Source organism: Brachypodium distachyon, chromosome 3, assembly GCF_000005505.3.
Source record: "Brachypodium distachyon strain Bd21 chromosome 3, Brachypodium_distachyon_v3.0, whole genome shotgun sequence".
NCBI lineage: Eukaryota > Viridiplantae > Streptophyta > Magnoliopsida > Poales > Poaceae > Brachypodium > Brachypodium distachyon.
Genome location: NC_016133.3, coordinates 3989091 through 4014742, shown reverse-complemented (window position 1 = coordinate 4014742; position 25652 = coordinate 3989091). Strand labels below are relative to the sequence as shown.

General features: G+C 45.3%; 4 protein-coding genes across 10 annotated transcripts; 3 read left to right on the top strand and 1 right to left on the bottom strand.

Moving 5' to 3' along the window:
• Positions 1–666: 666 nt before the first annotated feature.
• On the top strand, positions 667–8256 carry LOC100823170 (protein STRUBBELIG-RECEPTOR FAMILY 3). Of its 2 annotated transcripts, XM_003570402.4 has the most exons (17): positions 667–1183; positions 2149–2278; positions 2359–2427; positions 2616–2681; positions 2798–2869; positions 2968–3039; positions 3132–3203; positions 3267–3332; positions 4001–4066; positions 4209–4621; positions 4710–4766; positions 4881–5248; positions 5332–5600; positions 5705–5843; positions 6928–7067; positions 7206–7362; positions 7727–8256. In XM_003570402.4, exons 1-17 carry the CDS (start codon positions 1063–1065, stop codon positions 7811–7813), a joined length of 2364 nt encoding a protein of 787 aa, XP_003570450.1. In that variant the 5' UTR covers positions 667–1062; the 3' UTR covers positions 7814–8256. The 2 variants fall into 2 exon arrangements, with proteins under 2 accessions (XP_003570450.1, XP_014756977.1); XM_014901491.2 differs by lacking the exon at positions 667–1183 and having other exon boundaries at positions 2148–2278; positions 2390–2427.
• A 5463-nt stretch (positions 8257–13719) lies between these two features.
• LOC100827682 (B-box zinc finger protein 32) lies at positions 13720–14997 on the top strand. The gene has a single exon (XM_003570951.4). It carries the CDS (start codon positions 14162–14164, stop codon positions 14813–14815), a length of 654 nt encoding a protein of 217 aa, XP_003570999.1. The 5' UTR covers positions 13720–14161; the 3' UTR covers positions 14816–14997.
• A 1373-nt stretch (positions 14998–16370) lies between these two features.
• LOC100827384 lies at positions 16371–20961 on the bottom strand. Of its 6 annotated transcripts, XM_010235594.3 has the most exons (7): positions 20593–20961; positions 20355–20383; positions 20254–20276; positions 17371–17499; positions 17016–17289; positions 16809–16909; positions 16371–16727 (listed from the first exon to the last, which is right to left on the bottom strand). In XM_010235594.3, exons 3-6 carry the CDS (start codon positions 20266–20268, stop codon positions 16854–16856), a joined length of 474 nt encoding a protein of 157 aa, XP_010233896.1. In that variant the 5' UTR covers positions 20269–20276; positions 20355–20383; positions 20593–20961; the 3' UTR covers positions 16371–16727; positions 16809–16853. The 6 variants fall into 6 exon arrangements, with proteins under 6 accessions (XP_010233896.1, XP_010233897.1, XP_010233895.1 ...); XM_010235595.3 differs by lacking the exon at positions 20355–20383; XM_010235593.3 differs by having other exon boundaries at positions 20254–20383; positions 20593–20959.
• Positions 20962–21817: 856 nt separating this feature from the next.
• LOC100843468 lies at positions 21818–25232 on the top strand. The gene is made up of 2 exons (XM_003570384.4): positions 21818–23055; positions 24814–25232. The coding sequence occupies exons 1-2, from the start codon at positions 21958–21960 to the stop codon at positions 24973–24975; spliced, it is 1260 nt and encodes a 419-aa protein (XP_003570432.1). The 5' UTR covers positions 21818–21957; the 3' UTR covers positions 24976–25232.
• The last annotated feature ends 420 nt before the right edge of the window (positions 25233–25652 follow it).

The following is a 25652-nucleotide window of genomic DNA, read 5'->3' as shown; positions in this document are numbered from 1 at the left end:
GGGCAAATTAAGACGGAGACATGACATGGCTCATGGACTGTCTCTCTCGAATCTTTGTGTTGATTAGTGCCGTTGACGCCGGCCGGCCGGCCGGGGACTCGAAAGCAACGGGAGCTTGAGCTTGACGGCCAAGGCAGAGCTCGTGCGTCAGTGCTACGTACTGTGCTTGCTGGCACTGACACGTTGCTGCTAGCTTTTTGATCCGGCAGCCAGTGTCACGTTTGCTGCTAAGGCAGCGTATTCTCTCGTGCATATGCAAGTTCGATTCTGCGTACTACAGTCGAGTGGTCGGCTTTATAGCACTGGTTACTTTACTGTTATGCAATCCTGAAGCGATTATCAGCCAACTCCTAAACTAAAAGAAAGTACTGCCTGCAACATGAAAAGAACTTCTGTAATTCTGATTTCGTTTTCACATAGGAGGATGCAGTTTCAAAGTCATCTACTGTCACGAGCACTTCCAAATTAATTACTCCTCTAACGGATCTCCGCGTCAGCGTGGGCCCCTTCCACGCGCCCTTCCCATTCCCCCCACCTGCACGCCGCCGAAAACAAAAAATTTCCCATCAACTCCAAAGTCTTTGCATCTGCCGCTTCTTTATTTATCATTTTCCGGCCTTTTTTCAACCAGCGAAATCCTAGACGACCCCTTTTCGTCCCCGCTCCTCTATGCTCTCCTTTCCCTTCAGCAGTCAGCCAGTCACCCACTCCCTCTCTCGACCTTTTTACGCCCGTTGCTTTGCTTCTCTAGTCTCCTCTTGTCACTCCGTTTCTCTCTCACTTCGCGGCCACTCCCAGGAGCCGGCAGTCTTCTCTCTCTCCTCCCTCTTACAGCTACGAGATTCTAGAAGCCAACAAAAACAGGCGGAAGCGAGCCGGAAAAGCAAACCCCAGTCGCCGCCACTTCCCCAAGCCCCCTTCCTCTCCCTCCCTCTCTCTCTCTAGATCTACGCGAGCCTCGGGTTCCGCGATCGCTGCCCGCGGCGGTTTGCTACTCCTGCGCGCTTGCTCTGCTCCAGGGGCGCCACCGATGGTCTGCTGATCCGGCCGAGCACACAAAGGATGCGGATGGGAGGCGGGTGCTTTGGGCGGCCCGCGGTTCGGGTTATGCTCCAACTGATGCTGCTGATTGCCGCGGCGGCATTGCTGCCGCGGGCGCTTGCGCTCACTGACCCCGCAGACGGTACGCGCCCGCCTGCTTTGCTCTCCTCCCCGGCTGGCTGGCTCCGGGTGCATCTATTGATTGCTTCTCTTAGCACGCACGAGCTTCACTGCTTGTTTTGGGGTGTACTGTTTATGTTTATTTAGTGCTTGTTCATGAGAAATGAAGAATTTGTCGGTGGAGGGGACTGATTTCGACGCAGCACTGTTGTTGCGCAATTGATTCAGCTTGATTTTTTAGACCAGATTGGCGAGGAGTGAAGGCTTGCTGTGTGGAGTAAGGGCAAGGGGGGATGAGGTCTTGGTCTGTACTTCTAAAGTTGATGGGCACATTGAATTTGTGTGTAATGTACGTCTGTACCTGCCTGTGGAACCAACGGTGTGATGATAAGCTGCAATTTGGACTGTTCTTTTCGGTCTGGAGAGTGGAGTCTGAGAGGGATGTTTTTCGTCATTGAAGCAATGTGGTTACCTGTCCTACAAATTATCATCGTTGTCGATGGTAATGGGGTAGAGTCGTAGAGAGTAACTGCTTTCAGTTGGGGATTTGCTGGCAGTGAAAAATGGAGGACGGATGAGCTGAACTGCTGAAGATTGGTTAGTTGCTTGCAGTACGATGAGAGCTTTGGTCAAGTTGTACTTGTAGTCCCAATTCAAGAGTAAGTTGTTAATGCCAACAGTGGTCTTGGTGGCAGAAAGCTGGTGATGTGAATTGTGGATAAATGAGGGCGTTCTAGACTTTAAAATGCTAGATTGTGTTTTTAAATACTTGAATGGACTACACATCTGATTTAGCACTTAGAATATACTTGATTTGGTGTGAACCCATGTCACTGAGAATTTTGTTTGTTGCTATTTTTTCCGGAAAGGGCAAGGCTCCGGCCTCTGCATCAAGCGATGCACACAACCATTTTTATTGCAAACTTTAGCATTTTAGCACATTGTTCATTGCTATTGACAAGCTTTTCCTTTAATTTTTGCGTGCAGTTGCTGCTATAAATGGATTGTATGTTGCACTTGGATCGCCAACTCTTACTGGATGGACTGCAAATGGTGGAGACCCCTGCGGTGAGGGTTGGCAGGGTGTTATATGTATCGGCTCTAATATAGATGCAATGTACGTCTATTGTTCTTTATGATTACTTTTCTCTGGTAGAGCTTTTATATTTTGAGCTTTTAACAACTCATTGTTTATAGAAATTACGTTGCTGCAACTATGGAAGGACAGCTAGGCAGCCTAGGAAACTTCACCTCAATAACCTCAATGTAAGGGCGTTTGTTGATGATATTTTTTACCCTCACTCTTGACTGATAGTTGTATCATCTAATTATCCTGTCGCAATGTTCCATGGGTGAACTGCGAATTTCTCGGGTACATGTATATACTGGCAGAAATTATGATGATCTTGTATCTTGTTCAAGTTTGCGAGCATTTAGTTCTCCTTTTGTTGCAGAAATCTTAGCAACAACAAAATCACCGGAACTATACCAGATGATCTACCTGTTACACTGCAGAGTCTGTATGTGCTCTTCTTAATTTGTGCAGTTCTGTTAGTTACTCCTTTTTTATTAAATGAAGGGAAAGTGGGCTTTGTCCTGAAATAAACAAATGATATTTTTGTTACTTACCATGCAGTTTTCTTTCTGATAATCAACTCACTGGAAGCATCCCGGCGTCAATATCAAAACTTCGAAGTTTAACAGCCATGTAATTAGTGGTTTCCCGTCTATAACAAAAGACTCATGATGTATTTGTTTCCTCTATAAACTGTCTCACTCAAAACCTGTCATTCTGTCTTTTCTCAGGTCACTCAATGATAACCATCTTGATGGACAACTACCAGATGCTTTTAGTTTGCTTGTCGGACTCGTAAATCTGTAAGATTATCATACTCTATTTTATTTGCAGTTTCCATTGACCATTTATTTGACTGGTTGATGACATCTGAGCTTTTAATCACAATTGACAGGGATATTTCTTCCAACAACTTCAGTGGTCCATTACCGACTTCTCTGGGAAGCCTGTCATCACTGACCACACTGTAAGTTGAGCCTCCTACTATTTTGTTCTGTTTCTAGCCACTTACATTTTTACTATTTCACAGGCGGATGCAGAATAATCAACTATCTGGGACCCTTAATGCCTTGCAGGATCTTCCCCTCAAAGATTTGTAAGTCCATTCCTCCTTATTTACTCACTTATATAAGCACATCAGAACATCTGCAATTATTTGAGCTGTTACCTGTTGATTTAATATGAACTTGACTGCTTAACAGAAACCTTCTTTAGGTCTATTGTCTATACATTGAATATGAATAATAATTATCACTTCACTTGGACATAATTCCGGGATTACATGCAACAATATGTATGGCATACACAAATTTCTGCATTATTTGGTATAATCACCTTGATTCTGCAGCAAATGTTGTACAATTCCACATCATTTAACAATGTATACACGATAGTACACATTTGGCTCTAGAAGTGCAATACATAGTAACTGACAAAAATAATAAAGCTTTCACTGGTTAGGAAAAGGAACGATTGTGCAAATAAGTTATATATCATCTACTTTGTGCTCCAGAGTGTTTTGTTTCTTTGCAACAAACACCTTTACAAAACGGGAACCAGCAAGTACCACCTTCCGCATGATGCATTTGCTATATAGTTAGCTTTTTTGCATCTAGTAAAGAATATTGATGCCAGTCAAACTGTAATTCTCAATTCAATTTCTGATCAATGCATAATTAAGATCAATCGTAGCTTCTTTTTTTGTTATGGGTACAGATATCACATATCAGTGCTTCTTTCTGATAATGTGTTTATCTTTTACAGAAATGTAGAGAATAATTTATTTTCTGGGCCAGTTCCTCCCAAGTTGCTGAACATACCAAACTTGAAGTGAGACACCTTTTCTTTTACCTGTTTCAGATTTATTAATGTCATTCACATTGTGCTAATGTGCTTGTATCTACATAAACAATATTTCTCTACTTGATACTTGCACATTACTAAGCAAGCAACTAACTGCATTTTCCTACAGAAAGGATGGGAACCCATTTAATACTAGCATTGCACCTTCTGCGTCACCCTCTTTAACACCAACAGGCCCTACACCAACACAAACACCATCATCCCCCTCATCCTCTTCAGGAACTCCATCATCTAATACACCCTCGAACTCATCCGGTGGATCCACAGCTCGAGACAGCAGATCTGCATCGTCTGGGAAACATAAGTCTTCAACTCTCCGGACGGTTGGATATGTTCTTCTTTCTATCGTGCTATTTATAGTTGTGGTGCTGCTGGTAATATTTTGCCTGTCAAAGTACCAAGAGAGACAGTCGAGGCGTGAGCGTGACTATACAACAAGTCAGGTGGGGAGGGTGCGCCAAAGGGCTGAAGAGCCAAAAGTTAAGCAAGCTTCAGTACAGTCAAGGAACGAGACGAAAAAAGGTCTACCTTCACTAACATTTCTGTGATTAATATGTGTCCTATTCTGTTATTTTATATCGTGGTACATGATGTTTCAATCCATTAACAGACTCGGCTGAGGTTCCTAATAGGAAGCAGGCTCGTGAGATAAATTTGGCCATACCAGGTATCGATATGCTTTTAAATCTGATCAATTAGTAGTTCATTTCGTATTGTGAAATACTGTTCACTTGTTTAAGTTCATTTTTAAAAAAATAAATAAATTATGAACTGCTGGCAGCTGCTCCTGATAAGCCTCCTGAAAAGAGAAAAGAGCACGTAATTAACTTGGAGCGAACGGAATCGGATATTTTTGCTGCGGCGCCTCTGCCACCTCCACCGCCTCCGCCACCACCGCCTCCACCTCCGCCGCCACCACCATTGCCGTCACCACCACCACCACCACCTCCTGTTGAAAAATTAATTGTAAATCCCGTTGTTAGGCAAGAAAAAAGAGTTGTCACTCCACCGAGGACAGGTCCCTCAACATCTGCAACATCCTTTTCTGTTGCAACACTTCAGCAATATACAAATAGTTTTGAAGAGGGGAATTTGATAAGAGAGAGCAGGATGGGAAAAGTATATCTGGCAGAACTTCCAGAAGGCAGAGTATGTACCCAGTATTGCTTTGTTTATTCAATAGGATTTTTTATTATTGAAATTCTGTCCTCATCTTCTTTTCTCCTATGCAGTTATTGGAAATTATGAAAATCGACAATGCCAATGGAAGGATACCAGTTGATGACTTCTTGGAGCTGGTTGCATGTATATCAGATATTCGACACCCTAACATCCTTGAGCTTGTTGGATACTGTGCAGAATATGAGCAGCGGTTACTTGTTTATAACCACTTCAGTAGAAAAACACTACATGATGTGTTACATGAAGGAGATGATCTAGGTAGTGCACTATCTTGGAATGCACGTCTCCAGGTCGCTCTTGGTACAGCAAAAGCCTTAGAGTAAGCTATATTCTAGTTCAAAATAACTTTCATGAACTTTTGCTTCTTTAAATTAGCTTGTTAAGGGGCTGCCTTTATATTTCAAAATTATGCTATTCTTGCAGGTACCTCCATGACACCTGTGAGCCTCCAGTAGTGCATCAGAATTTTGAACCAGCCAATGTGCTCCTCGATAATGGATTCTCAGTTCGTGTGGCTGAATGTGGACTGTCAGAATTGATGTTGTCAGGTTCTGTTACACAGGTAACGTCAAATATTAGATATAAACCTCGTGGTTGTGATACCTCGGCCTTTTTTGTTGTAACCAATAGATCTATCAGAGAATAGACTCACAGAGGATGCCGACTCTTTTTAGAAAAACAGGGATATGTCCCCAGTTCCATCACTTGAATGGAACTCGTGAACAAGATTTTTTTTTATCTCAACAGTGCGACACAAATTCTTGATATCAACACACAGTCAGTGACTGGCTGGAATTCTAACAAAGCATTCTAAGTACTGCACTAGACAGTTAGACTAACAGGCAGCAAAAATGATTTCCGGAAGCATCACCAGAAACGTGCCACTGCGCCACAGTGGTTCACTTAGGGAGTGTTTGGATCTAGGGCAAGGATAGTTCTGGCCTTGCCAGGCAAGGATATGCATTTGGTTAGCGAAACAAAATCTAGCTTTTGGAAACAATCTAGCCTGCAACGGCAAGAAAAAGTTTGCCGATGGAGGCGAGCCGAATTGACTCTCCCACTCAGGCAAAAACATGATCTTGGCTATAATGTAGCGGTTAATGCTTACATGCTGCTTATATCCAAACAATTAGCCTTGCCTCTACCGGCTCTAGCTAAAACGAGCTAGAAAAATCTGGCTGAGCTAAGTAAGGTGAGCTAGCTATCCAAACGCACCCTTAGTCTCCAGCTTCATGGTTCATGGACATGCTCACTTATAAATATGGAGAAAAATAATCAATATTCATTTGGTTCTCCAAAGATCTCCAGAAACGAGCCACTGCGCGACAGTGGTTCACTTGGTTTCAAGCTTCATGGTTCATGAAAGTGCTCACTTATAACTATGGAGAATAATGATATTCATGCAGGGCAATCAAAACTGTTAACACATGACAGCTATTAGGTCTAAGCCAACAATTTAATTAAAGACCAAGTAGTCTTTGCCACATCTTAACTATTCTATGGAAGGAAATACCAACGGAAGAAAGGAATTGAAATTTAATTGGAATTGTTTGGCGAACATTGTTTTTATTCATGTACTTTTGTGGCAGATGCGAATGAATCTGAAACTTGTAATATACTTACAGTAGTTTTCCTTTTGATCTCAGTTATCTGGTCGCTTACGGGCATTACTCAATTACGAGGCACCTGAAATCCAGGAATCTGGGACTTTTACTGATCGAAGTGATGTTTACAGTTTTGGTGTGGTAATGCTAGAACTTCTCACTGGCCGTAAACCATATGACAGGTAAGTGATTCTTTCTAATTTGCAGTGCTTAATCAGGATCTTCTGTAACTGTTTTAGATCACACATCGCCAGTTCTCCACAAAAAATGTGAATGCACTTTCTCATGTGCCTACTTTTGTTTTTTGTTGACATATGCAGTTCTCGCCCGCGTGCTGAACAACATCTTGTTAGATGGGCTGATTCTCAGCTTCATGACATTGATTCTCTGTCAAAGATGGTTGATCCTTCTATTCGTGGAGAGTGTTCTGAAAAAGTGTTGTCACGTTTTGCCGACATCATCAGTCGTTGTGTTCCGGTAATTAAGCGCTTCCATTCCTTCTTAGCTAAGCTGTACTTTCGAAGCATAATACATGATACGAGATGATTTTTTATTTTCTTTCAAAACCATCATTATCTTACTTCTCAGCCTATACTCTTATTAGTAGCTTGCGGTGAATTTTTACTTCATTACCAAGGTCAAAAGAACTTGTCACCCATAAGTTAGTCTATTCCAAGGTAATTAGTTTCACGATTTTAACATCTCACGCATTTAGGTGAAGCATTTGTTATGTATTCAGTATTCAATATGGTATTCTGGTTTTATTTAGCTCGTTTTTCTGAGAACAGCAATATGAGATGAATTTATGGATCATGTGGCTGAGATGAAATTTCTTATGCAGCCGGAACCAGAATTTAGATCACCAATGTCTGATATTGTGCAAGATCTAGCAAGGATGTTAAGTGATACTGGCGAGGAATCAGAGTGACAAACAGAGCAAGAAGGGGCCAGTGTACATGTCGAATGTTAGCAGCACAGACAGTGAAATATTCAGAGGAAACTTTGCAGCATTCTGGGGAAATCCTGTGAATATTTATAATGGACAACACTGTCCACCAGTGTACATGTTGATTTGGAGCCTCATGTTACTTCCAGAAAGGAGGTAGTATATTGATTTGGGCCTCCTTTACTTTCAGAAAGGAGGTAGTAGTTCAGTGACATCTGGGGGGTGGGAAGGGGTTGTGGGGCTTCTCATTATTGCTGACCATATCCTTGTACTATTCTAGGCATGATCACCTGTATCTCTTGTAATCACCGATAATTTTGATTAGCTTATGACACTGAAGCTAGTGATGTTCATATGTTTCTCAGTGTGCTTGGGACTCTTCTATCTCTGAGAACCCTCCAAAATAAATTCTCTATTTCTAATTCCATATGGTTTTACAAAGTCTAATGTTGTAGAGATGCGCAGAGGGGAATTTAGCTCCCTCAAGATGCAGATGGTCTCTTCTACAGATCTGGACATGTGGATCTACTCTGAAGGAAGAGGTACCTCAATTAGGTATGCACCATGTACTCAATTGGTTCCTGTTGTCTTTCCATTGTCTTTTTTTTTGTGTGTGTGTAATCTTGAATGAATTTAGCGATGTGTTAGGGCCTGGTTGGTGGGCAAATTTGCTTTAAAGATGATAAATTGTTTGCTGTAATGGTTTGTGGTATATGTTAGACTTTGTACTGTTAGATTAGCACTCCTTGCACTCACTGTCAAAAAATAAAATAAAATAAAATGAAATTGGTTTGTGCAACCTAAGCAAATAAAATAAAATTGGTTTGTGCACTGAAGAAGAAATAGTTTTGATGAATAGGAAGAAAAATGATTCTTATTTTGATACAAGAATAATCGGCACAAGAAAAAAAGAGCCTTTTTTTGATTCTGCAGTGTGTTCTTGATTCTGCAGATCTTTAGTGCATCATCAGAATTTTTCAGGAATCGCTCACGGATCTGGGCGGATCATGATTTTGGCGAGATCGCTTTCGGTTACGGAGTCGAATCACCTGGTACAGCGCGCCTCTGATAGTCGTGTCGTTGTGCCTGGGCCACGAGGGTTGCTGATACGGGGAAGAATGAAAGAGTCACCAGCCGAAAGTTCCACGATACCACTTGCGAAACCGTGATCCACACAAACGAATACTACGTCCATTGCACAAAGTGGGGCTGGGGCTCCTGTTTTTTGCAACGCTACAGAGCCAGCTTTCGGTGCATATACATTGCACAAAGTGCGAAATGTTGTCGTCGTTGTGGCGACCCCCGTCCCCGCGTATTTTCATCGAAATCCCAGGACAGAGGAATCAGGGTTTCTTGTGGCTGTAGCCTTCCGGGATGCGTGGGCCTGCCCTGTCGGGTCACCGAGAATTGTTGGTTAAGGACTCTCATCTCGGAACGCAGAAACATTCAGACGGTCGCATCTTTGGTGCGTTTCAAACGGTGGGAAAACAGCGCAGGATGACTGTACAGGCCATAAAAAAGGCGGAAGGCAACAAGCTTAACAAAACGGAGTGTGCAATAACGATCGAAGTAGCAGTCTTGATCGTCCATTCGTCTTGCCGTGATCTCTATTAGGTTTTTTTTTTTGCCATCTTATTAATCACCCCACGACCACGAACCGAACGAGCGGGACAGCGGTTCACCAACGCACGCTCATTCAGTGAAACCAAGCATCAAAACGCATGAGCTCCTGCTCCTGCTGTCCTGCAACCATACACGAAAAAAAAACACGGATCGTTGGGATTGATCGTTCCAAAGGAAGTAGTACTACGTGCCATTACAGCCGGTGGAAACGGTTCCAGGAATGCACAGATCTGGAAGTAATGAAGCGAGCCTGGACCACCACATCTCCTCTCCCACGTGAAAAAAAGCAAGGACCGTCGAATCCCACCGGGGACGGACGGACCGAAGGCGCAAGATCATTTGCTCCGTTGCACGTGCAGACGAAAGCCCCGCCACACGTTCATTCCCCTGTCCCTGACAATGGGCAGCAACGGACCTTCCAAGCTTGGAGCGCAGAGCCGCAGAAGCAGAGCGTCCCGTCGCACACGGCCTGAAGACTGAAAAAACACCGGTCCCGGAGTCCCGGATTCGTCGTTGTCGTCTCGCCACCCACACGGCGGTCCACACGTACAACGCCTGGCACGACACGCGCAAAGCAAGTAAGCAAGTACGTGTCGCCGGCCTGTGGCTGGAGCGCGATGGACGGACGGAAGACGGGAAGGGGGCACGTCGCTGACACCCCCAAACTCCTCCGCTTCTTCGTGGCACCGTACCCGAGCGAGCGCAGGGGGAGCGCGGCCAATTCGCCCGGCCGAGATATTTCCCCCCTTGGCTCGGGGCGTGGCCTCCGGATCGGGATCGCCACGTGTTCGTAGCTCAGCGGCCCGCCGAGTACGTTGGGGACGTCCGTCCATGCGCTGCGATGCGCGCGAGCCACAGAGTACGTTGGGGATCGATGGTGATGTGTGGCTGATTTGATTCGGCGGGGCGATCGCGTCGAGGCGGTTGGCCGGGGTTTGCTTGGCGAGTTGGCGTGCCCTGCGCACCGTGCATGTACCGATTTGAGTACTACGTACGTACCGTATGTACGCGTGGATCGTCCTGACTCCTGCGTATACGTACGTATGTAGGCGCGCAGGCCTGTATTGCCGCGACGCTGCGGCCACTGCACTTACGGAGTACCGCGTGTGCTGCGTGTGGTGTGGCTAGCCGGCACGGTGCGCAGCCTGAGAGGCGCTTGTCCACACAGAAATTACTTTATCGTGGCAGTAAAAGAAATTTGCGATATCATTCTTTATTTTACTAATTATAGTCGGGCACACTTGCAGGAGATATGGATCATGTTGTCCGTGGACTTTAACTTCCTCCGATACGTCTCTCACCAGCCACCGCTTGCATATACACAGACGTCGATCACGAAAGGGAACCACGCCGCCGCGTTTCATTCATCCGTATCTTCTCTTTCCATGTTTTCTTTTCCTACCAAAACCCCTACGATCGATCGACCACGCGAGACACGCCGCCTTTTAAGTAAACTACTAAATCATCATTTGCATGGCTGTCTCTTGCTTAACGGCGATTAGCTCGAGATCACCGATCGACCACACGTACTCGATCTAGCAGCCCACTTGGGGGAATTAACAAGGACTAATTCGCGAGGAATCCGTGCCTAACTCATTTGCCTGGTCGGAGCCATGGGCATGGTGTGTCACCTCTCCTCCCCTCACAATGTTAATTATAGTTTGATCTCGCAGATATTTCTGGCTTCCATGGCCACAACGTGTACTAGGAAGAAGATCTCCCAAGGCACGGCACCGTAGCATGCATAAATAAATTACCGGGCCGCGCGGGGCATTAGATCTTTCTAACGACGAGACCAACTGTGTAGAGTATATACGCTAGCACTCTAGCTAGTTAGGAGTATTAGTAATTAACTGATTAGTGGTTGTCACGAGATCACCCGTAGATACTGAGACCACAAGTTAATTGAGAGCCAGTTTGGCACGAGACTACTACGAGGCTAAGCTTACCAAAAGTGTGGTGTATCGATCACGAAGTGTTAAATTGTCACAAAAAAATTGTGCCACATTTGATAATTTGGGAAAACAGTTAACTATGCAATATGGCGAGTTATAGGTTGTGGCTACGGGACAAACACACATCAGGCATAATATGGTCAAGAACCAAACAACTCCTGAGATATCCTTGGAAGCTTGTATCATAGAAGGGTCGTGGCTAGGTTTTGGTAGTCGGTTTTTGGCTTGTTCATTGGTCTTCTTTGTGTGGTTGTCTTGTTGATGTAAAATCTGAGCCTTGCTGCCATCGTTTAGGCGGTGAGTTGGTGACTTGGACGCGATGGTATTTTGATGGCTATGATTTTCTTCGGCGAGAACCTTACATATTTCCCCTTTCATTGCTCGTTGTAAGAATCAAAACCACAAGTGGCTGATGTGGGCTTTATGCAACTCTTACCACGAGGACTAGTTCGTGGTTATCTACGGTGAAGTTGACTAACTTAAGAGGAGCAATATGTGAAAACAATTACATTTTCGAATAACCTTGATGGTAATCTTTTCGAAGGGCCTACGTGGAGTGTGTTGGTAACCAAGTAGTTTGTGGTGTCCCCAAACAAACAGGGTTTCCCCCCATGAAATAATAGGGTTTTTCACTAATAAACTGAATAAAACTCTTTTATGTTTGATAAATGGATTAATAATAGATTGAGGCTTCTAGACTCCAGCTGTTAAAAGAAAAGCTAAAATAAGAAAAGCTATAAGCAAGTCCGACCCAAAGCTGACGAGATTAGCCGGATTAGGTCCATCATATCGACCCACAGCCTTGAAAAGGAAAGATATCAACACCAAATAAAACCAATCCATCAAGATATACATCCAAATAGAGCATGATAAAAAGAGAAACACAGAAGATAACAAGGCGGGTCCCCAAACAAACAGCAACAAAAATGGTTTCTCTTAAGACATAAACAGGAATGATTTGAGAGCGGATAACATTTCCATGGACAATAATTCAAGGGAGATTCCATCCAGCCTAAGCTCAAATCGGGTGCGTTACCACCAACCGGAAGCAAAATGCGATGAGCTAAGCTAGCTAAGCCTTCTTCCAGAACCCAGAGTAGGAATATTGTACTGGAGTATTCGGGATCGTTCTTCAAGGGGGACGAGGTTTATTCTGTGGCCATGGATCGTCCGACGAGTCGTTCCTGCCTCCAAACCAACGGCTCACGTCGCCCCTCCCTCTCCGATCACTTTGGCACAAGCTTAATTAATAATTTATATCATTTTTGTTGGTGGTTTAAGCGTGGCCGCTTGTGGAAGCCGTATTATATTCCACACATCAATTATCAAGAGGCCTCAGAATACTCCATGTGTCCCGTGATAAGAACACCTGAATGACGACTCGGTTCAGCCAGTTGGTGTATGGGCCCGGAGAAACTCGAGATCTGTCACGTCGTTCGCAAAGCAGCATTACTACCACAGGCTAAACTAGTTTTTAATTACTAACCATCATGTGGTCTCAACTGCCGTTCTCAAATAGACGAGCGATAACAGCAGCCTCGGATCGGCCATTTTTTTTTTTAAGAAAAAGACGGTCGGACTCCGTCCTTCTTGACTACGTCATTCGATTAGACGAAGGAATACTGTACAAAAGATCAAGAAGGGTCCCAAGAAAAAAAAAGAAAAGAAAAAAGTGAAAGGGAGAAAAGCCTAATCTCCCGAATCAGCCGAACATGCACGAATCCACACCCGGATGTCCTCCCAGATGAGGAGGGCAACCTCGAGGAAGGGCATCGCGGCCCCCTTGAAAATCCGCTTATTGCGCTCCTTCCAAACCCCCCACCACCTGTACAAGAGACCGCTGCTAATGGCCCGCTTCGTCGCATTGGAGCTTCCATGATATTTTTGCGCGTGATGCAAGGGGAGGAGCCGGGTGTGTGGTCACCCCAGGCCATATATTTTTTTTCTAAACGCATACCAACATTTCATTTAATAAATTTTTAGCGTCGGATCAGCATTCGTTTATTAAAAAAAAAATAGCAATAGCTAGGTCCGACAGAGATACCGTGCAATTGCATGCTTAGCAATAGCCACTACTACAGTAGTACTAGTACAGATTACCCACCAAATCTGGGCCCTCTGTTTCAGATCTAGTGGCGCAATTAATTTAAGTTAGTATAACTACCCACCCCCACTTGCATCATGCGCAAAAATATCTTGCAACACACACGGCCAGTCGGCGGCGAAACACAGGCCACGAATTTGATCGAGCCCCCTCCTCCTCCCACCGTCCACACGAACCGGAGACCCAGAGCCCGCACATTCTTTCCCAATTCCCAGCCTCCGGTAAAAGAAAAATGAAAAACTTGTCGCGAACAAAGTCTCCAACCACGAGAGACTACGCTCCGGCGCTAGGAGCCACTCGTCGCCCGTCGTCCCGCTCCTTTAAATACCCTCCGTTCGAGCTTCCTACCGACTCCATTCCATTCCGCCCTGAATTTTCCCAGACCCAGCCGCGGTTTCACCAAAGCCCCCGCAAGCCAGCCAGCGAGACCCCGTCGTCTACAAGTTGAGCAACTTGCTGCCGCCGCCGCCGCCGGTTTCCTCCCGAGAAGCTCCCGTGCTTGAATTCGTAGCCTCCCGCGGTATATATACAGATCTGATCGGCGTGAAGGCCAGCTGCAAGCAGAGGGCGCGTGGCAGGATTTTAAGTGCTCAGAGCTCGGTCGCAGAGAGGGAGAAGATACTAAGAGACAGGGTTGGGCTGTCGGTAATGGCGGGCGAGAAGGGTACTGTGGGGTGCGAGCTGTGCGGGGGCGTGGCGGCCGTGCACTGCGCCGCGGACTCGGCGTTCCTCTGCGCCGCCTGCGACGCCAAGGTGCACGGAGCCAACTTCCTCGCCTCCAGGCATCTCCGCCGCCGCCTCGCCGTCGACCACGCCGACCACGCGGACGCGGACGCCGGGTTGACGGACTCGGGATCGGAATCGTCGTCCTCGTCCTCCTCCTGCGTGTCCACCGCCGACTCGACATCCGCGGCCGCGGCGCGGGGTGCCGCAGGGAGGAGGAGCAAGCTGCGGCAGCGGCGGCGGCGGCGCGCGCGGGCCGAGGTGGTCCTGGAGGGGTGGGCCAAGCGGATGGGCCTCGCGCCGGGGGCCGCGAGGTGGCGGGCGGCCAGGGCCGCGGCCGCGCTCCGGGCGCTGGGCCGGGGCGTGTCCGCCTCGCGCGTCCCGCTCCGCGTCGCCATGGCCGCCGCGCTCTGGTCCGAGGTCTGCGGCTGCGGCGGCGGGGAGGCGGGCGCGCTGCTTAGGCGGCTGGAGGCCGGGGCGCACGTGCCGGCGAGGCTGGTGCTCGCCGTGGCGTCGTGGATGGCGGCGCGCACCGCGGGGGGCCGGGCCACCCAGGAGGGCTGGGCCGAGTGCTCCTGAGCCCATTCCGACCCCACCGCGTGCACCGCTACAGGATCGAGCCGAACAAGGAAGCGCCAGTCTCGGAGGATAGAATCAGACCACACGTAGAAAAATCTTAATTAATGTAACATGTGAGCAAAGTTTGTTGTTAATTTGTTCTATTTACCCTTCCTTAATTAATCCAAACAGGATTGCGTACATATCGACCGTGTTATTCATTATTCCTTTATACAATTATACTACCGCGTCGTCTGAGTCGAGATGGCAAAATATCTCGTGGTTACGAAGAAGTCCAAGTTCGTATGGACTTACGTGATTCATCGTCACCAACTAATTATAAACTAGTACAGTACTACTGCTAACAAAAGGTTGATTTCGTTAGACTTATGTGGTAGTTTTGTGGTGGAAGAATGTCCATGCGTTGGCGTCCGTTGGCTGCTGCCTCGCGCTCTCATAGGCGGTGCTACGTACGATTAGTAGAGCTGGCTGGCTGTCGACGTTGGTCTTTCGCAGCCACACATGGGCGCGGCGTGTGGCTTCTTCCAGGAGAGAGAGCTCCTCCCTGGTGGCTCCTGCTGACCTCGTCCGTCCTTGTCGTCGCGATCGCTTTCGAGCAACTGCAGTGCATGCGCACCGTCCTTCTCTCCCCGAAAGCTTGCGTGGACTCGGTTGTTTCTTTCTTTTTTAAATAAGGCCATCGTGACTAACTTCATTAACAATTAAACCAGACTAACATCATCTGTGAGAAGAGAATTAATAAAACTTAGAGAATTGTCCAGCCAAAATGCGGTGGATCAACCCTACCTACTCTAGCTAGTTATGTGCAACCTGATTTGCTTCTCTCGGACAATGTTCAATGACAACCTTTCCGAACTACTTAAGGTCAATGCAATCAATATAAATGGCGGCAGCCGGTGAAGAGGGTCAGTTTTTACTTGTCATCTCATGCACCACCTCAATAATGTCCGAATTGATCAAGAGGTTTGAACAACCAAAGTTTTTAGCGAGCTGAATTCCATGCCATAATGCCAATGCTTCAGCCGTAGCGGCATCATAGACGATGGGAATAAAACTGTTCGACGCTCCAACAAACATACCCGAAGCATCCCGAATAACTGCACCTGTTGCGCCTTCATCCATGTCCTCAGTAAAAGATGTATCCACATTAAGCTTTTGCATACCATATGGAGGTCTTTGCCAGCCATGACGTTGGATGCCGCTAGACTTCGAGTTTGATCTAACATAGTTCATAGCAAGTGCTTGAATTGATAGTGCAGACCTTGGAGGTGGCTGGACCAGTTCACCTTTTAATAGTTGCCTCCGTTCCCACCAAATATACCAGCATGCAACAGCAAAAAGCTCACCAAAATTAACCGGTGTCATATATACCTTTGCAGCTTGGTCCCCAGCAAGCAGGTCCTCCAGAACCGCTGATCCCGCCCGGTCCACAGACAAGCTGCGAGTAATATGATCGGCGGCTCAGCTAGTTGCAGAGATTTGGCTTCGGATGTTTTTCCAAGAAACTAGATCCTGATGGTGTGCGTTGCCGCACCCGTCAGTTTTGACAGTACGATGATAGGAACAAAACCAAAGAGGTGTTAAATTTGCATATATGATAGTTTTTACATATATGATAGTTAAATTTGCATGAAATTCCTTCATTAGTATCGTTCATTTGTTTGAACCGTCTGCTTTGAAACCCTGTTATGGTGATAGTCCTCCTAGCCGTGAGGTGAAGGAGGACGAAAATTCGATTGGAGAAATCATCAGCCTTGTAGCCCCCTAGGCCATCAGTTGTCCGAGCGACATTTTGTAGCGTTGTCATTATTGAATACATGGGCCTGATGTGTTTCAACTGATTGGTACGTACAGGTACCATTGTCCGAGATAGCGCATAGTTCCCCATAGAGCAACATCCATGATGTTTCCACTAAACAAGGTAACATGAAATAAATAGGTGTATAAAAAATAAGTTGATGGGTTGTTCGGCAATGTAGAGATGATAGCTTACTCGATGTCAGTTATCTGCAAGTTCCTTTTGTCTGACTCCTGGGATTTACCGGGTAACCAGACCTTTAGAAGACCTGAGAATGCAGTGTATTCCAAGTACATCTATACATGTAAATTTGATAATGAGAATGTAGGAAATGTAATTCCGTCAGGATAGTGACGATCAAAGGAAGAAGTGTATCCCACAAATAGAACATAAGGTACTTGCCTATAAATGAGTCTGTGTGTCGGATAAGGATGGGCAAAAGCTGAAAATCAGTAAGTGAATAGGTGTAGCGAGGAAAATCAGCAGGCACATTCTGCTGCACCTCGACCTTTGACCATGGAGTTAACTTGATCATGAATTCCCCTTCAACAGCCTTGTACATGTTCTTTGATTGCTGCACGAAGAAGTCCTTGATGAGGAAAACAGTGCCCTCGGTCAGTTGCTCCCTGAACTTGTCTGCATGGAGGGCTGCTACCTCACCATACATCTTGTCCCCCTGCTTAGTAGTTCAACAGTTAGTATGTACAGAAGTTATTACATGGTATGAATAAACAAAATAGGCATGTAATGGTGCAACCTTCTCATCAATGAGAACGATGTCGAGATGTGTAAATTCATTCTTGGTGAATTCCCAAACACGGGCAACACGTGCACGGACAGTGACACGCCGCTTGGAAGGACTAAGATCCAACAGAAGCAAATGGGCCTGGGAATCATATATATTTTAATTTAGTTGAAGTAGGAAGGTGAATGACAAGATGTGAAATGAAAGAATATGTTTGTTTCAAGACTGGAAGCAGAAAGCAAATAAAGTACCTAGAAAAGAACTATGAATAATATTCTATACATGAGAGGTAGAAAGAGTGCTGACATGATATATACATATATCTATAACTAAGTTAATGTACATAGGTAATGGTTATTAGTTGTTACTATGTAATAGAAAGGACCTCACGATATACCACATTTGATGTTATATCGTTTGATTCTTCGTTATTAGTTGTTACTATATAATAGAAAGGACCTCACGATATACCACATTTGATGTTATATCGTTTGATTCTTCATTATTGTTGTCAAGAAGGATCTTAAGTCCGTTTTTTGAAGTTACTCTTGAAATTGCTACATAGAGTTGACCATGGGTGAACACTGGTTTTTGCAAGTAAACTCCCACAAATTCAAGAGTCTGTCCTTGACTCTTGTTAATCGTCGTAGCATACCATAGGCGTATAGGATATTGTAGCCTTTCAAGAACAAAAGGGAATTTTGATTTCTTTGATGTCAAAGTAATTCTAGGTATCTACGCAGTCTCTCCTATATTAGAACCTGTCATAATAGTAGCCTCAACTATTCGACTTGCCAATTGAGTAATGACTAATCTTGTTCCATTACATAGCCCAATGGTTTGATCAATATTCCTAAGCAGCATGATTGGACAACCAACTTTAAGTACTAATCTGTGGTGAGGAAAATTACTTATAACAATGGAATTGAGGAATTCGGTAGGATACAGTTCATCAGTCTCCAAGCTTGTCATTCATTTTGGAAATAGAATCACAACTCAAAAATTCAAATGATTTTCCTGGTACCATATCTAGTACACGTAGGTTTATTTCATCAACTGTCTCATTGTTTGGGCAAACAATTGCACGGCTTTCCAGATATTGCAGATTAGAAAATTTAGTACTTATATTGTTGTAAACAGCATTGATGATGGCTAACATTTTGTCATCGCCAGCATGGATAATAAGGTCACTTGGAATTTTTATTTTATCCTCGTTACCCTTGGTGTTATTTTCATGCATACTACCATCTCCAGCAGCCAAAACCCATTCACTAAATTCTCTTAATTCATGTTGCTGGGCTGGTAGCAAATCAGGATTGGATAACCTCATGTTAATAATTACACTCACATTTCTATCCATGTCGTCTTAATTATCTTGGTTTCTTAATTATTCTGAGATAAATTAATCTAATTTGTAATCTTTGCAGTGGTGATATATATACAGGTCATGGGAAAGCACAAGGATACTAAGATGAATTAGCACGTGACCTTCATTAACTCCTGATGGTGGGTTCATTAGTGGTAGTACATCAACTTCATTTGTCTCACGGATGTCTGTGTATATGATGTATTTAACAATGCTTGTGAGCTATTTTGATTAGAAGCATTACATTGTTCTTGTTCGCATATAATTATTGAGTCATGTCTCAAGGTATGAGTTTTTGTTTTTCTTCCGCTATCTCTCAGTGTAACTCCATTGTTCTATGTAACAACTGTTTTATGTGCTCACCATGCAAACTGTAAATGTTGGAACCAAACACTAACAAATGTAAATGTCCAAATATTTGGCAAATAATTTGGCTACAGTGAAATGTGTAAATCATTTTGCCAGTTTTTTTGCACACTGGTTGTAATCCAAAGAACGCCACATTTCAATATTTTGTTCATGCTTTTACTGTGGCTTTCACAAAACAAAAAGTAACAAGATGCAATCCGCCTTCTACAAACATGACCATATTGACTTGACGCCACTCCAGTGGTTGCATGCATGGCTAAACATCCTCTCACAAAACAAAAAGTAACAAGACCTGATCAACATAGCTGTTTGCGGCGCAGCGAAGCACGCTTCACCATCTAGTACATAGGATGCACGGGCCGTCCGGGGGTAGCTAAACATGCTTGCAAATGATGTGAAATTAAATAGACAATTATATTGCCTTATATGGGACATGAACTCACGACTTTCACGGCCACCATTAAATCGCATAAGGTGTGCAAGATCCGGAGGTGGTGCTAAAAATTCAGGTAAGTGCACCCGACCTGCACGACAACACCGGTTATACACAATACTCAACCAGCTGGAATCTTTCTCCACACGTTTGTTCCACCAGAAAAATGAACCACAGTGCTGGCATCTAAAACAAGGCCCTCCTAGATGTGACTGGCGACGATACGTCGCTGATGAAGCAAGAGGATAATTTTTTTTAACCTACTTTACTTTATAATGTAGAAGAGGAACAGGTGAGCATCAATTGGGTCATACAAATTTAGTATATTACCTTTGAGGGCATCTGTATACTTTTCGTATAGAGGCAAATGTGGTCGGCCATTGGCATCACACAATGGCGTTGATTGAACTATTTTTGTCTGCTTCTTGAACTTACGGGCATAACGATTTTCTCTTGCATGTTGTGCCGTGTACTTAGGAAAGAAATCAGTATTAAATTCATTGGTCTTTGATCGCTTATACCGTGAGTATTTTGTATTTTCAACACAACCAGAACATGATGTTGAGGATTCCCCTCTTTCTAGAACAGCCCGATTACGTTTCAGCATTTTTACTCTACTGTTCTATATATAAAACGTTGCATACATGAGCAAAAAAAACCAAAGAAGCGCTATTTCATGAATCAAGCACATACATAGTCAAGCATAAGAAGATGAAAATTAACTAACCTGACCAGCAGCCATTGGAAATGCTGAGATGAAAATGGATCAATATATCAGTTTCGGTTTTGAAATTTCCTTGGAGAATACGTATCCAGAGAGACCAATACCTGCATATATCTCTCAAAAAAAATAATACCTGCATATATGGAGAGGAAAATAAATCAATTGGCAAGAAGGGTTAAATTGGGGAGAAGGGGAGGGGCTGAGGGAGGAAAATAACCTACGCAAGAACCACTGTGTGCTGTTGCGGAACGTAGAGAAATACGAAGGAGCAGGTGAAATTTATAGGGTCCAGAAGGAGACAGTAATTGCCTTCATCAAAAGAAGAATGAGGTAGTAATTCACCTGCACGTCGGCCGCCGGTGACCTGAGCCCATCACCTCCACCACGAAGGGGTGATTTGATTGCTTGATTGAAGTCGGAATTAACTCGCAAGTCGGAATTAACTCGCCCACTACGTCGCCCCCTTGGATTCTCCATCGATGCGTGGCGGCGGATCGATCGACCGAGCCACCGGACAACAGCAGCGTCGGCCCAGGATCCCCGTTGGGCTGCAGGCGCTGTGGCAACAGGAGGGGCAGCTACCGGGAGGGAGGCCGGCGAGATGGGCAGCGCCGTCGAGAGCCTGGAGAAGTGGAGAGATCGGTCGCGAGGGTTGGGCACAGAGAGGCTCGGGGAGAGTCAAAGAAGACGGGCCAGCTTGGACAGGCAACCCATCAGGCCCGATCAACGACAGGCCTCTGATTTTTCTCTAGGAGCAGCAGCCCTTTAGGACAAAGCCCACAAACGAACGGCTAGGTTTTGCCCAGATGGTAGATCCCACGGCCGAGATTGCTGGTGGCGTGAGAGGCCTCACAAGGTGCCCAGTCTTACTGTCCTAAATTACCAGACTGTTTCGCGTTTTACGTGGCGGACGCGACTAGTGCACGGACGTTGCTCACCCTTTGGAAAGTGAATGACAGTCTTTCTCCCGACGCCACCCCTTTTTCTCGCCTTTTCTCTGCACTGCTTTTCCAAATCCGGCAGCTTCCGCCTCCTCCCTTTGAACTCCACGGACGGTGTTTCTCTTTCCCGCACCATCATCGCCTCGTGGACGCTGTCACGACGTGTCGCCACCCCGGCTGGTCGGATCCTACCCCCACGAACTCCTGCGGCGGTAAAATTCTCCCTCTTTTCTTTTTTACCTGTGTTGTCTTTAAGACAAAAAATAAACCAGTAAAACAAAATGCATGCTACTCTACTTTGTTGTAAGCCAAGTTTCTAAATATAAGATGTTTTTAGTTTTGTTCTAAGAATTTTAAAGTTTGGCATAAAGAATCGGTGGGAGTATAATGCAATTTTTTTTTTAGAATGAGTATAATGCAAACAAATCCTTTATTTTGCAATGGCCGACATTTGGTCCAAATTAAACTTTTTGCTTCCATAAAGAAAAAAGAGAACAAATGGGCTGGCTCACATGTATCAGAGCCCGGTGACAAGAGTCGGCTAGGATTTGGAAAACGCCCAGCCCGTTTCATATGAAAGTTAGCCTGCAAAGCCCAGGAGGACACCAACATCCCGCACCCAGCCCGGCCAACGCTTCCGCTCGCCGCCGCCGACTCCAATTCCAGCTCGAAACACCCTTCCCCCTTCCCCCGCGGCAAAGCCCGACGACTTCCCCGCCGTCTCCCTCCTTCCCCCGCCCACCCGGGCCGGAAGCCCTAAGCCGGCATGGATTCGCTCCTCGCCAGCTACGTCTCCTCCGACGAAGACGCCGACGAAACCCTACCCTCCCCCGCTCCCGCCGCCGTTGACGCGACCCACCGCAGCGAGGGCTCCCACGGCGGCATCCGTTCCTCGATCCCGCGGCCCAAGTTAGCCCCAACCTTCTCCTCCCTCCCGAAGCCGGAATCCGCCTCCACCTTCTCCTCCCTCCCGCCTCCCAAGTCCTCCGCTTCCTCCGGAAACCCTAAGCGCGTCGTCCAGTTCCGCCCGCAGCCGATCCACCAGCCCACGGGCGACAGCTCCGACGAGGAGGATGACGCCGGGAAGTGCCGTCCTAGCGTCAGCGAGGCGCCCCCGTCCCTGTCTGCTGGCTCGGGGCCCGTGTCTTCGTTCCTCCCGGCGCCCAAGCACTCTCTCGGGTTTGGCTCCGGCGCGGCCAGGAGGTCGGCCGTAGACACTGCGGGGCCGGAGAGGTCCAATATTGGCGCTGCTGGACCTTCTAGCTCGGCTGTCAACACAGGGGTAGCAGAAAGGCCCGATACTGGCGCCGCGGACGACGACAGTGCTGAGGAGAGCAACGATGAGGCTAGCATGCCTGCTCCTGAGGAAAAGCAAGAACAACCGAGTCTTCATGCTGGAGCTGGAGACCAACAACAGCATGGTTATGATACTACGGTTGGGAGCGCTACTTGGTATGAAGGCTATGCATGGGAACCAAACTATTATGGTGCAGATTATGGGTTGGATCAGAGTGGAAATGTGAATTATGGTACTGATCCACAGTATGCGGCATATGGAGTAGACCAAGGTGCTGGATATGGTAATGGGTATGTCGGAGAGCACTCTGGTGGGTACCAGCATTCAACAGCGCCGCCATCTGGAGTGGAATACACTGGTGGGTACAGATCGGAGGTGGCAGCAATGCCAGCGCCACATATGCACGATCTGGTACTGCCACCAGAGGCGGGCAGGATAGGAGGGAAGAGAGGTAGGAAGGATATGCCGATGGAGGTTTTAGAGGTGAACCAGGCAGAACTGATGAAGAACCGTCCGAGGGAGGACAAGTCCAAGCTCACAGGGTTGGCCTTTGGTCCTAGTTACCAGGTTAGACTAATTATTCCATGCTAACTTGATATGACTTCTGCTTATCTCTTATTACATTATGATTATGCTCGATTTTTCTTTATGCTAGCAAAGTATCAAGTATCAAACAGTAGATATTATAATGGAATGGCTACACAGTGTACTCTCTCGTGATTAGGCTTTCACCTTATAACCATCATCACTTCTAGTTATTTAGTGTTAGGTAGTTTGTTCCTTTGTTATGTGATGCTGTAGTATTTAAGCAACATGATCCCATGCAATCTGGACTCTGATTCCAGTCCCCAGGTATTATTCTTGAAAATAGATTTTAGAATGTCACAGTTTGATTCTTTCTTGTTGTCAATTGTGAGTCATCACTCATAAGTCATGCACTATATCTGTGTTAAGAAAAGGCAGGCACTTATATCTCACCAGTGTCAAGTCAGTACTTTTAACCTCTTCAAGCCTGTAATTATGTTGTAATGTTTTCAAAGGTGGCGTTGTCAGAACTCCACCGGAGTGAACGACTATATACTATGCTTTTACGAAGTCAAAGTATAAGTTACCCAGTTCGTATTTCTTTAAACTTAGGAATTGCCTACTTGTGTCATATAATAGGCATGTTTGTTAAGATTGCTGATGAATTATACAATGTTTCTGTTCATGAATTCATGCCATTGCCACCTATCTTATGATTAGTGAAGAAGCTGCCACTCTTTTCAGCAAATAACTACTGAAAGTATTTACTCTGTTCGGTATGGATGCAACTTAGACCCTCAGTTATAATCACAGACATATTATAAGACATTGTAAAAGATTAAAAAAAAATCAAATATGCTCATTTTGTCTGACCAACCTAAATTTGTATTTATATTATGGTGTTCAAAGATATAAATCTTTGAGTGCATACTTTCTAAATTGGCAGAAATTCATGATCATCAGGGCCTGTCATGTTGCATTTAGTTCTTTGGAATCATGTACCTCGTGATGAGTGTTGTCGGGTGTTTATACAGTAGAGGACATATGAGCCATGAGCGGATGAGCCCATGATGTGCCCGGACAAACTTGGTTTAGTTTACAGGAAGCAGAGTTGTTTGGACGAAATGGGCACCTTTATTAAGCATAATCGTATTAGATTTCACACTGAATAGGCTGGGGTAGAGCAGGTTCAGTAGTTACCAGACCAGAACGTAGTGTTCAGCTGATTTAACTAAAACATGAGCTGACACATTACTTCTATAAAAGAGTAAGAAGATGCACATCAATAAAAGAGTAAGACGATGATGAGAGGAGGTACTCTCGATATTGTGCGTGTTGCATAATCACTCCAATCCAGGACATGTCCATACGGACAAGTTTGACTTCTCCTTTTATTTTATTACTTCACTGGGCAGCTTAGCATAGGTAATAGGTTAACTTCTAAATGCAATTGCCTAGGAAAGGATCACTAATGTAAAAACAGAAAGACTACCAAAGACAGGACTTCTTAATCGTGTAGGTTCATGATGCTGAATATATGTGGGGCATGTAATGGTTAGTATCCAGGGTATTCTCAACATGTCCCGATTAGAAGCGTGTCATTTTTTTGTGAATACTCTCTCTAGTTTGTTACTGGTTCCTGTACTCTTTTTCAATACCGTAGCTGGTTCCATTGAAGGATATTTGTTACTGAATGGTAGTACTATGTTTTCGACATAGTTTCTAGTTCATACACAATCGTTAATTCAATTTCAACAAACCTACTGTCGTGACCTAAGATTTCTTGTACCTTGTGCGCAGGCCGCTCCTTCGGGGAAGGGAAAGCCCTCGAAGTTGCAGAAGAGGAAGCATCAGATCGGGTCTCTGTTCTATGACATGAAGCAAAAGGAGATGGAGCTCTCCGAGAGGCGTTCCAAGGGCTTACTCACCAAGGCAGAGACTCACGCAAAATATGGGTGGTGAGCATGGGTCAGGGAAGACCGCCTTGTATATCAGGACCCAACTGTTTATTCAAGCTTCTTGATGTCTATTACTGCCTCTGATCCTAAATTTTTGAGTCAAATTTGCCAAATATGGATGTATCTATTTTTAAAAAGCGTCTAGATACATCTAATATTTCGACAACAATTTAGGATCGGAGGGAGTAATTTGTTTTTGTAAAATGGTTATTGGTGATGTGGACCCTGTTGTACAATTAGAACAAACAGTTTAATTGATCATTGCTTTTCCCATCTTCCGGTGTGCATTGGTAGGCTGTCACCTCCTCCATCTCGAAATCCAATTTTTCGTCTCGACTTCCACCAAGTACCCTCCGCACTTCCTCATATGGCCCCGCCCCTGACAAACACCGCAACCTTTGCTGGAGGGATGGCAATATGGGTACGGGTGAAGCCTTTCCATACCCAACGGATACAACTTTTTCCCGTACCCGTCAGGGTAAACGGGTACCCGCGGGTAAAAATACCTATAATAAAATTTGATCAACAACAACCCGTTCCTTAGAAAACGGCATCATATTTCTCAAAACCGCAACAGTCTTAGTCATAAACGATACTACATTAGCACATTATAAACAACAACAACACACAAAAAGATGATATATTGTTAAAAACGACAACACATAATGCTAAAAGCGGCAA

Excerpts from the sequence above, each read along its gene's own strand:
- LOC100827682 (XM_003570951.4), top strand. The coding sequence starts at position 14,162 with ATGGCGGGCGAGAAGGGTACTGTGGGGTGCGAGCTGTGCGGGGGCGTG.
- LOC100843468 (XM_003570384.4), top strand. The coding sequence starts at position 21,958 with ATGGATTCGCTCCTCGCCAGCTACGTCTCCTCCGACGAAGACGCCGAC. Across the intron at positions 23,056-24,813 it reads CCTTTGGTCCTAGTTACCAG|GCCGCTCCTTCGGGGAAGGG; the intron begins GTTAGACTAATT and ends CCTTGTGCGCAG.
- LOC100827384 (XM_024460412.1), bottom strand. Across the intron at positions 17,290-17,370 it reads TCGTTCTCATTGATGAGAAG|GGGGACAAGATGTATGGTGA; the intron begins GTTGCACCATTA and ends ACTACTAAGCAG. Across the intron at positions 16,910-17,015 it reads ACACACAGACTCATTTATAG|ATGTACTTGGAATACACTGC; the intron begins GCAAGTACCTTA and ends TTACATGTATAG.
- LOC100823170 (XM_003570402.4), top strand. The coding sequence starts at position 1,063 with ATGCGGATGGGAGGCGGGTGCTTTGGGCGGCCCGCGGTTCGGGTTATG. Across the intron at positions 2,279-2,358 it reads GGCTCTAATATAGATGCAAT|AAATTACGTTGCTGCAACTA; the intron begins GTACGTCTATTG and ends CATTGTTTATAG. Across the intron at positions 3,204-3,266 it reads CTGTCATCACTGACCACACT|GCGGATGCAGAATAATCAAC; the intron begins GTAAGTTGAGCC and ends ACTATTTCACAG.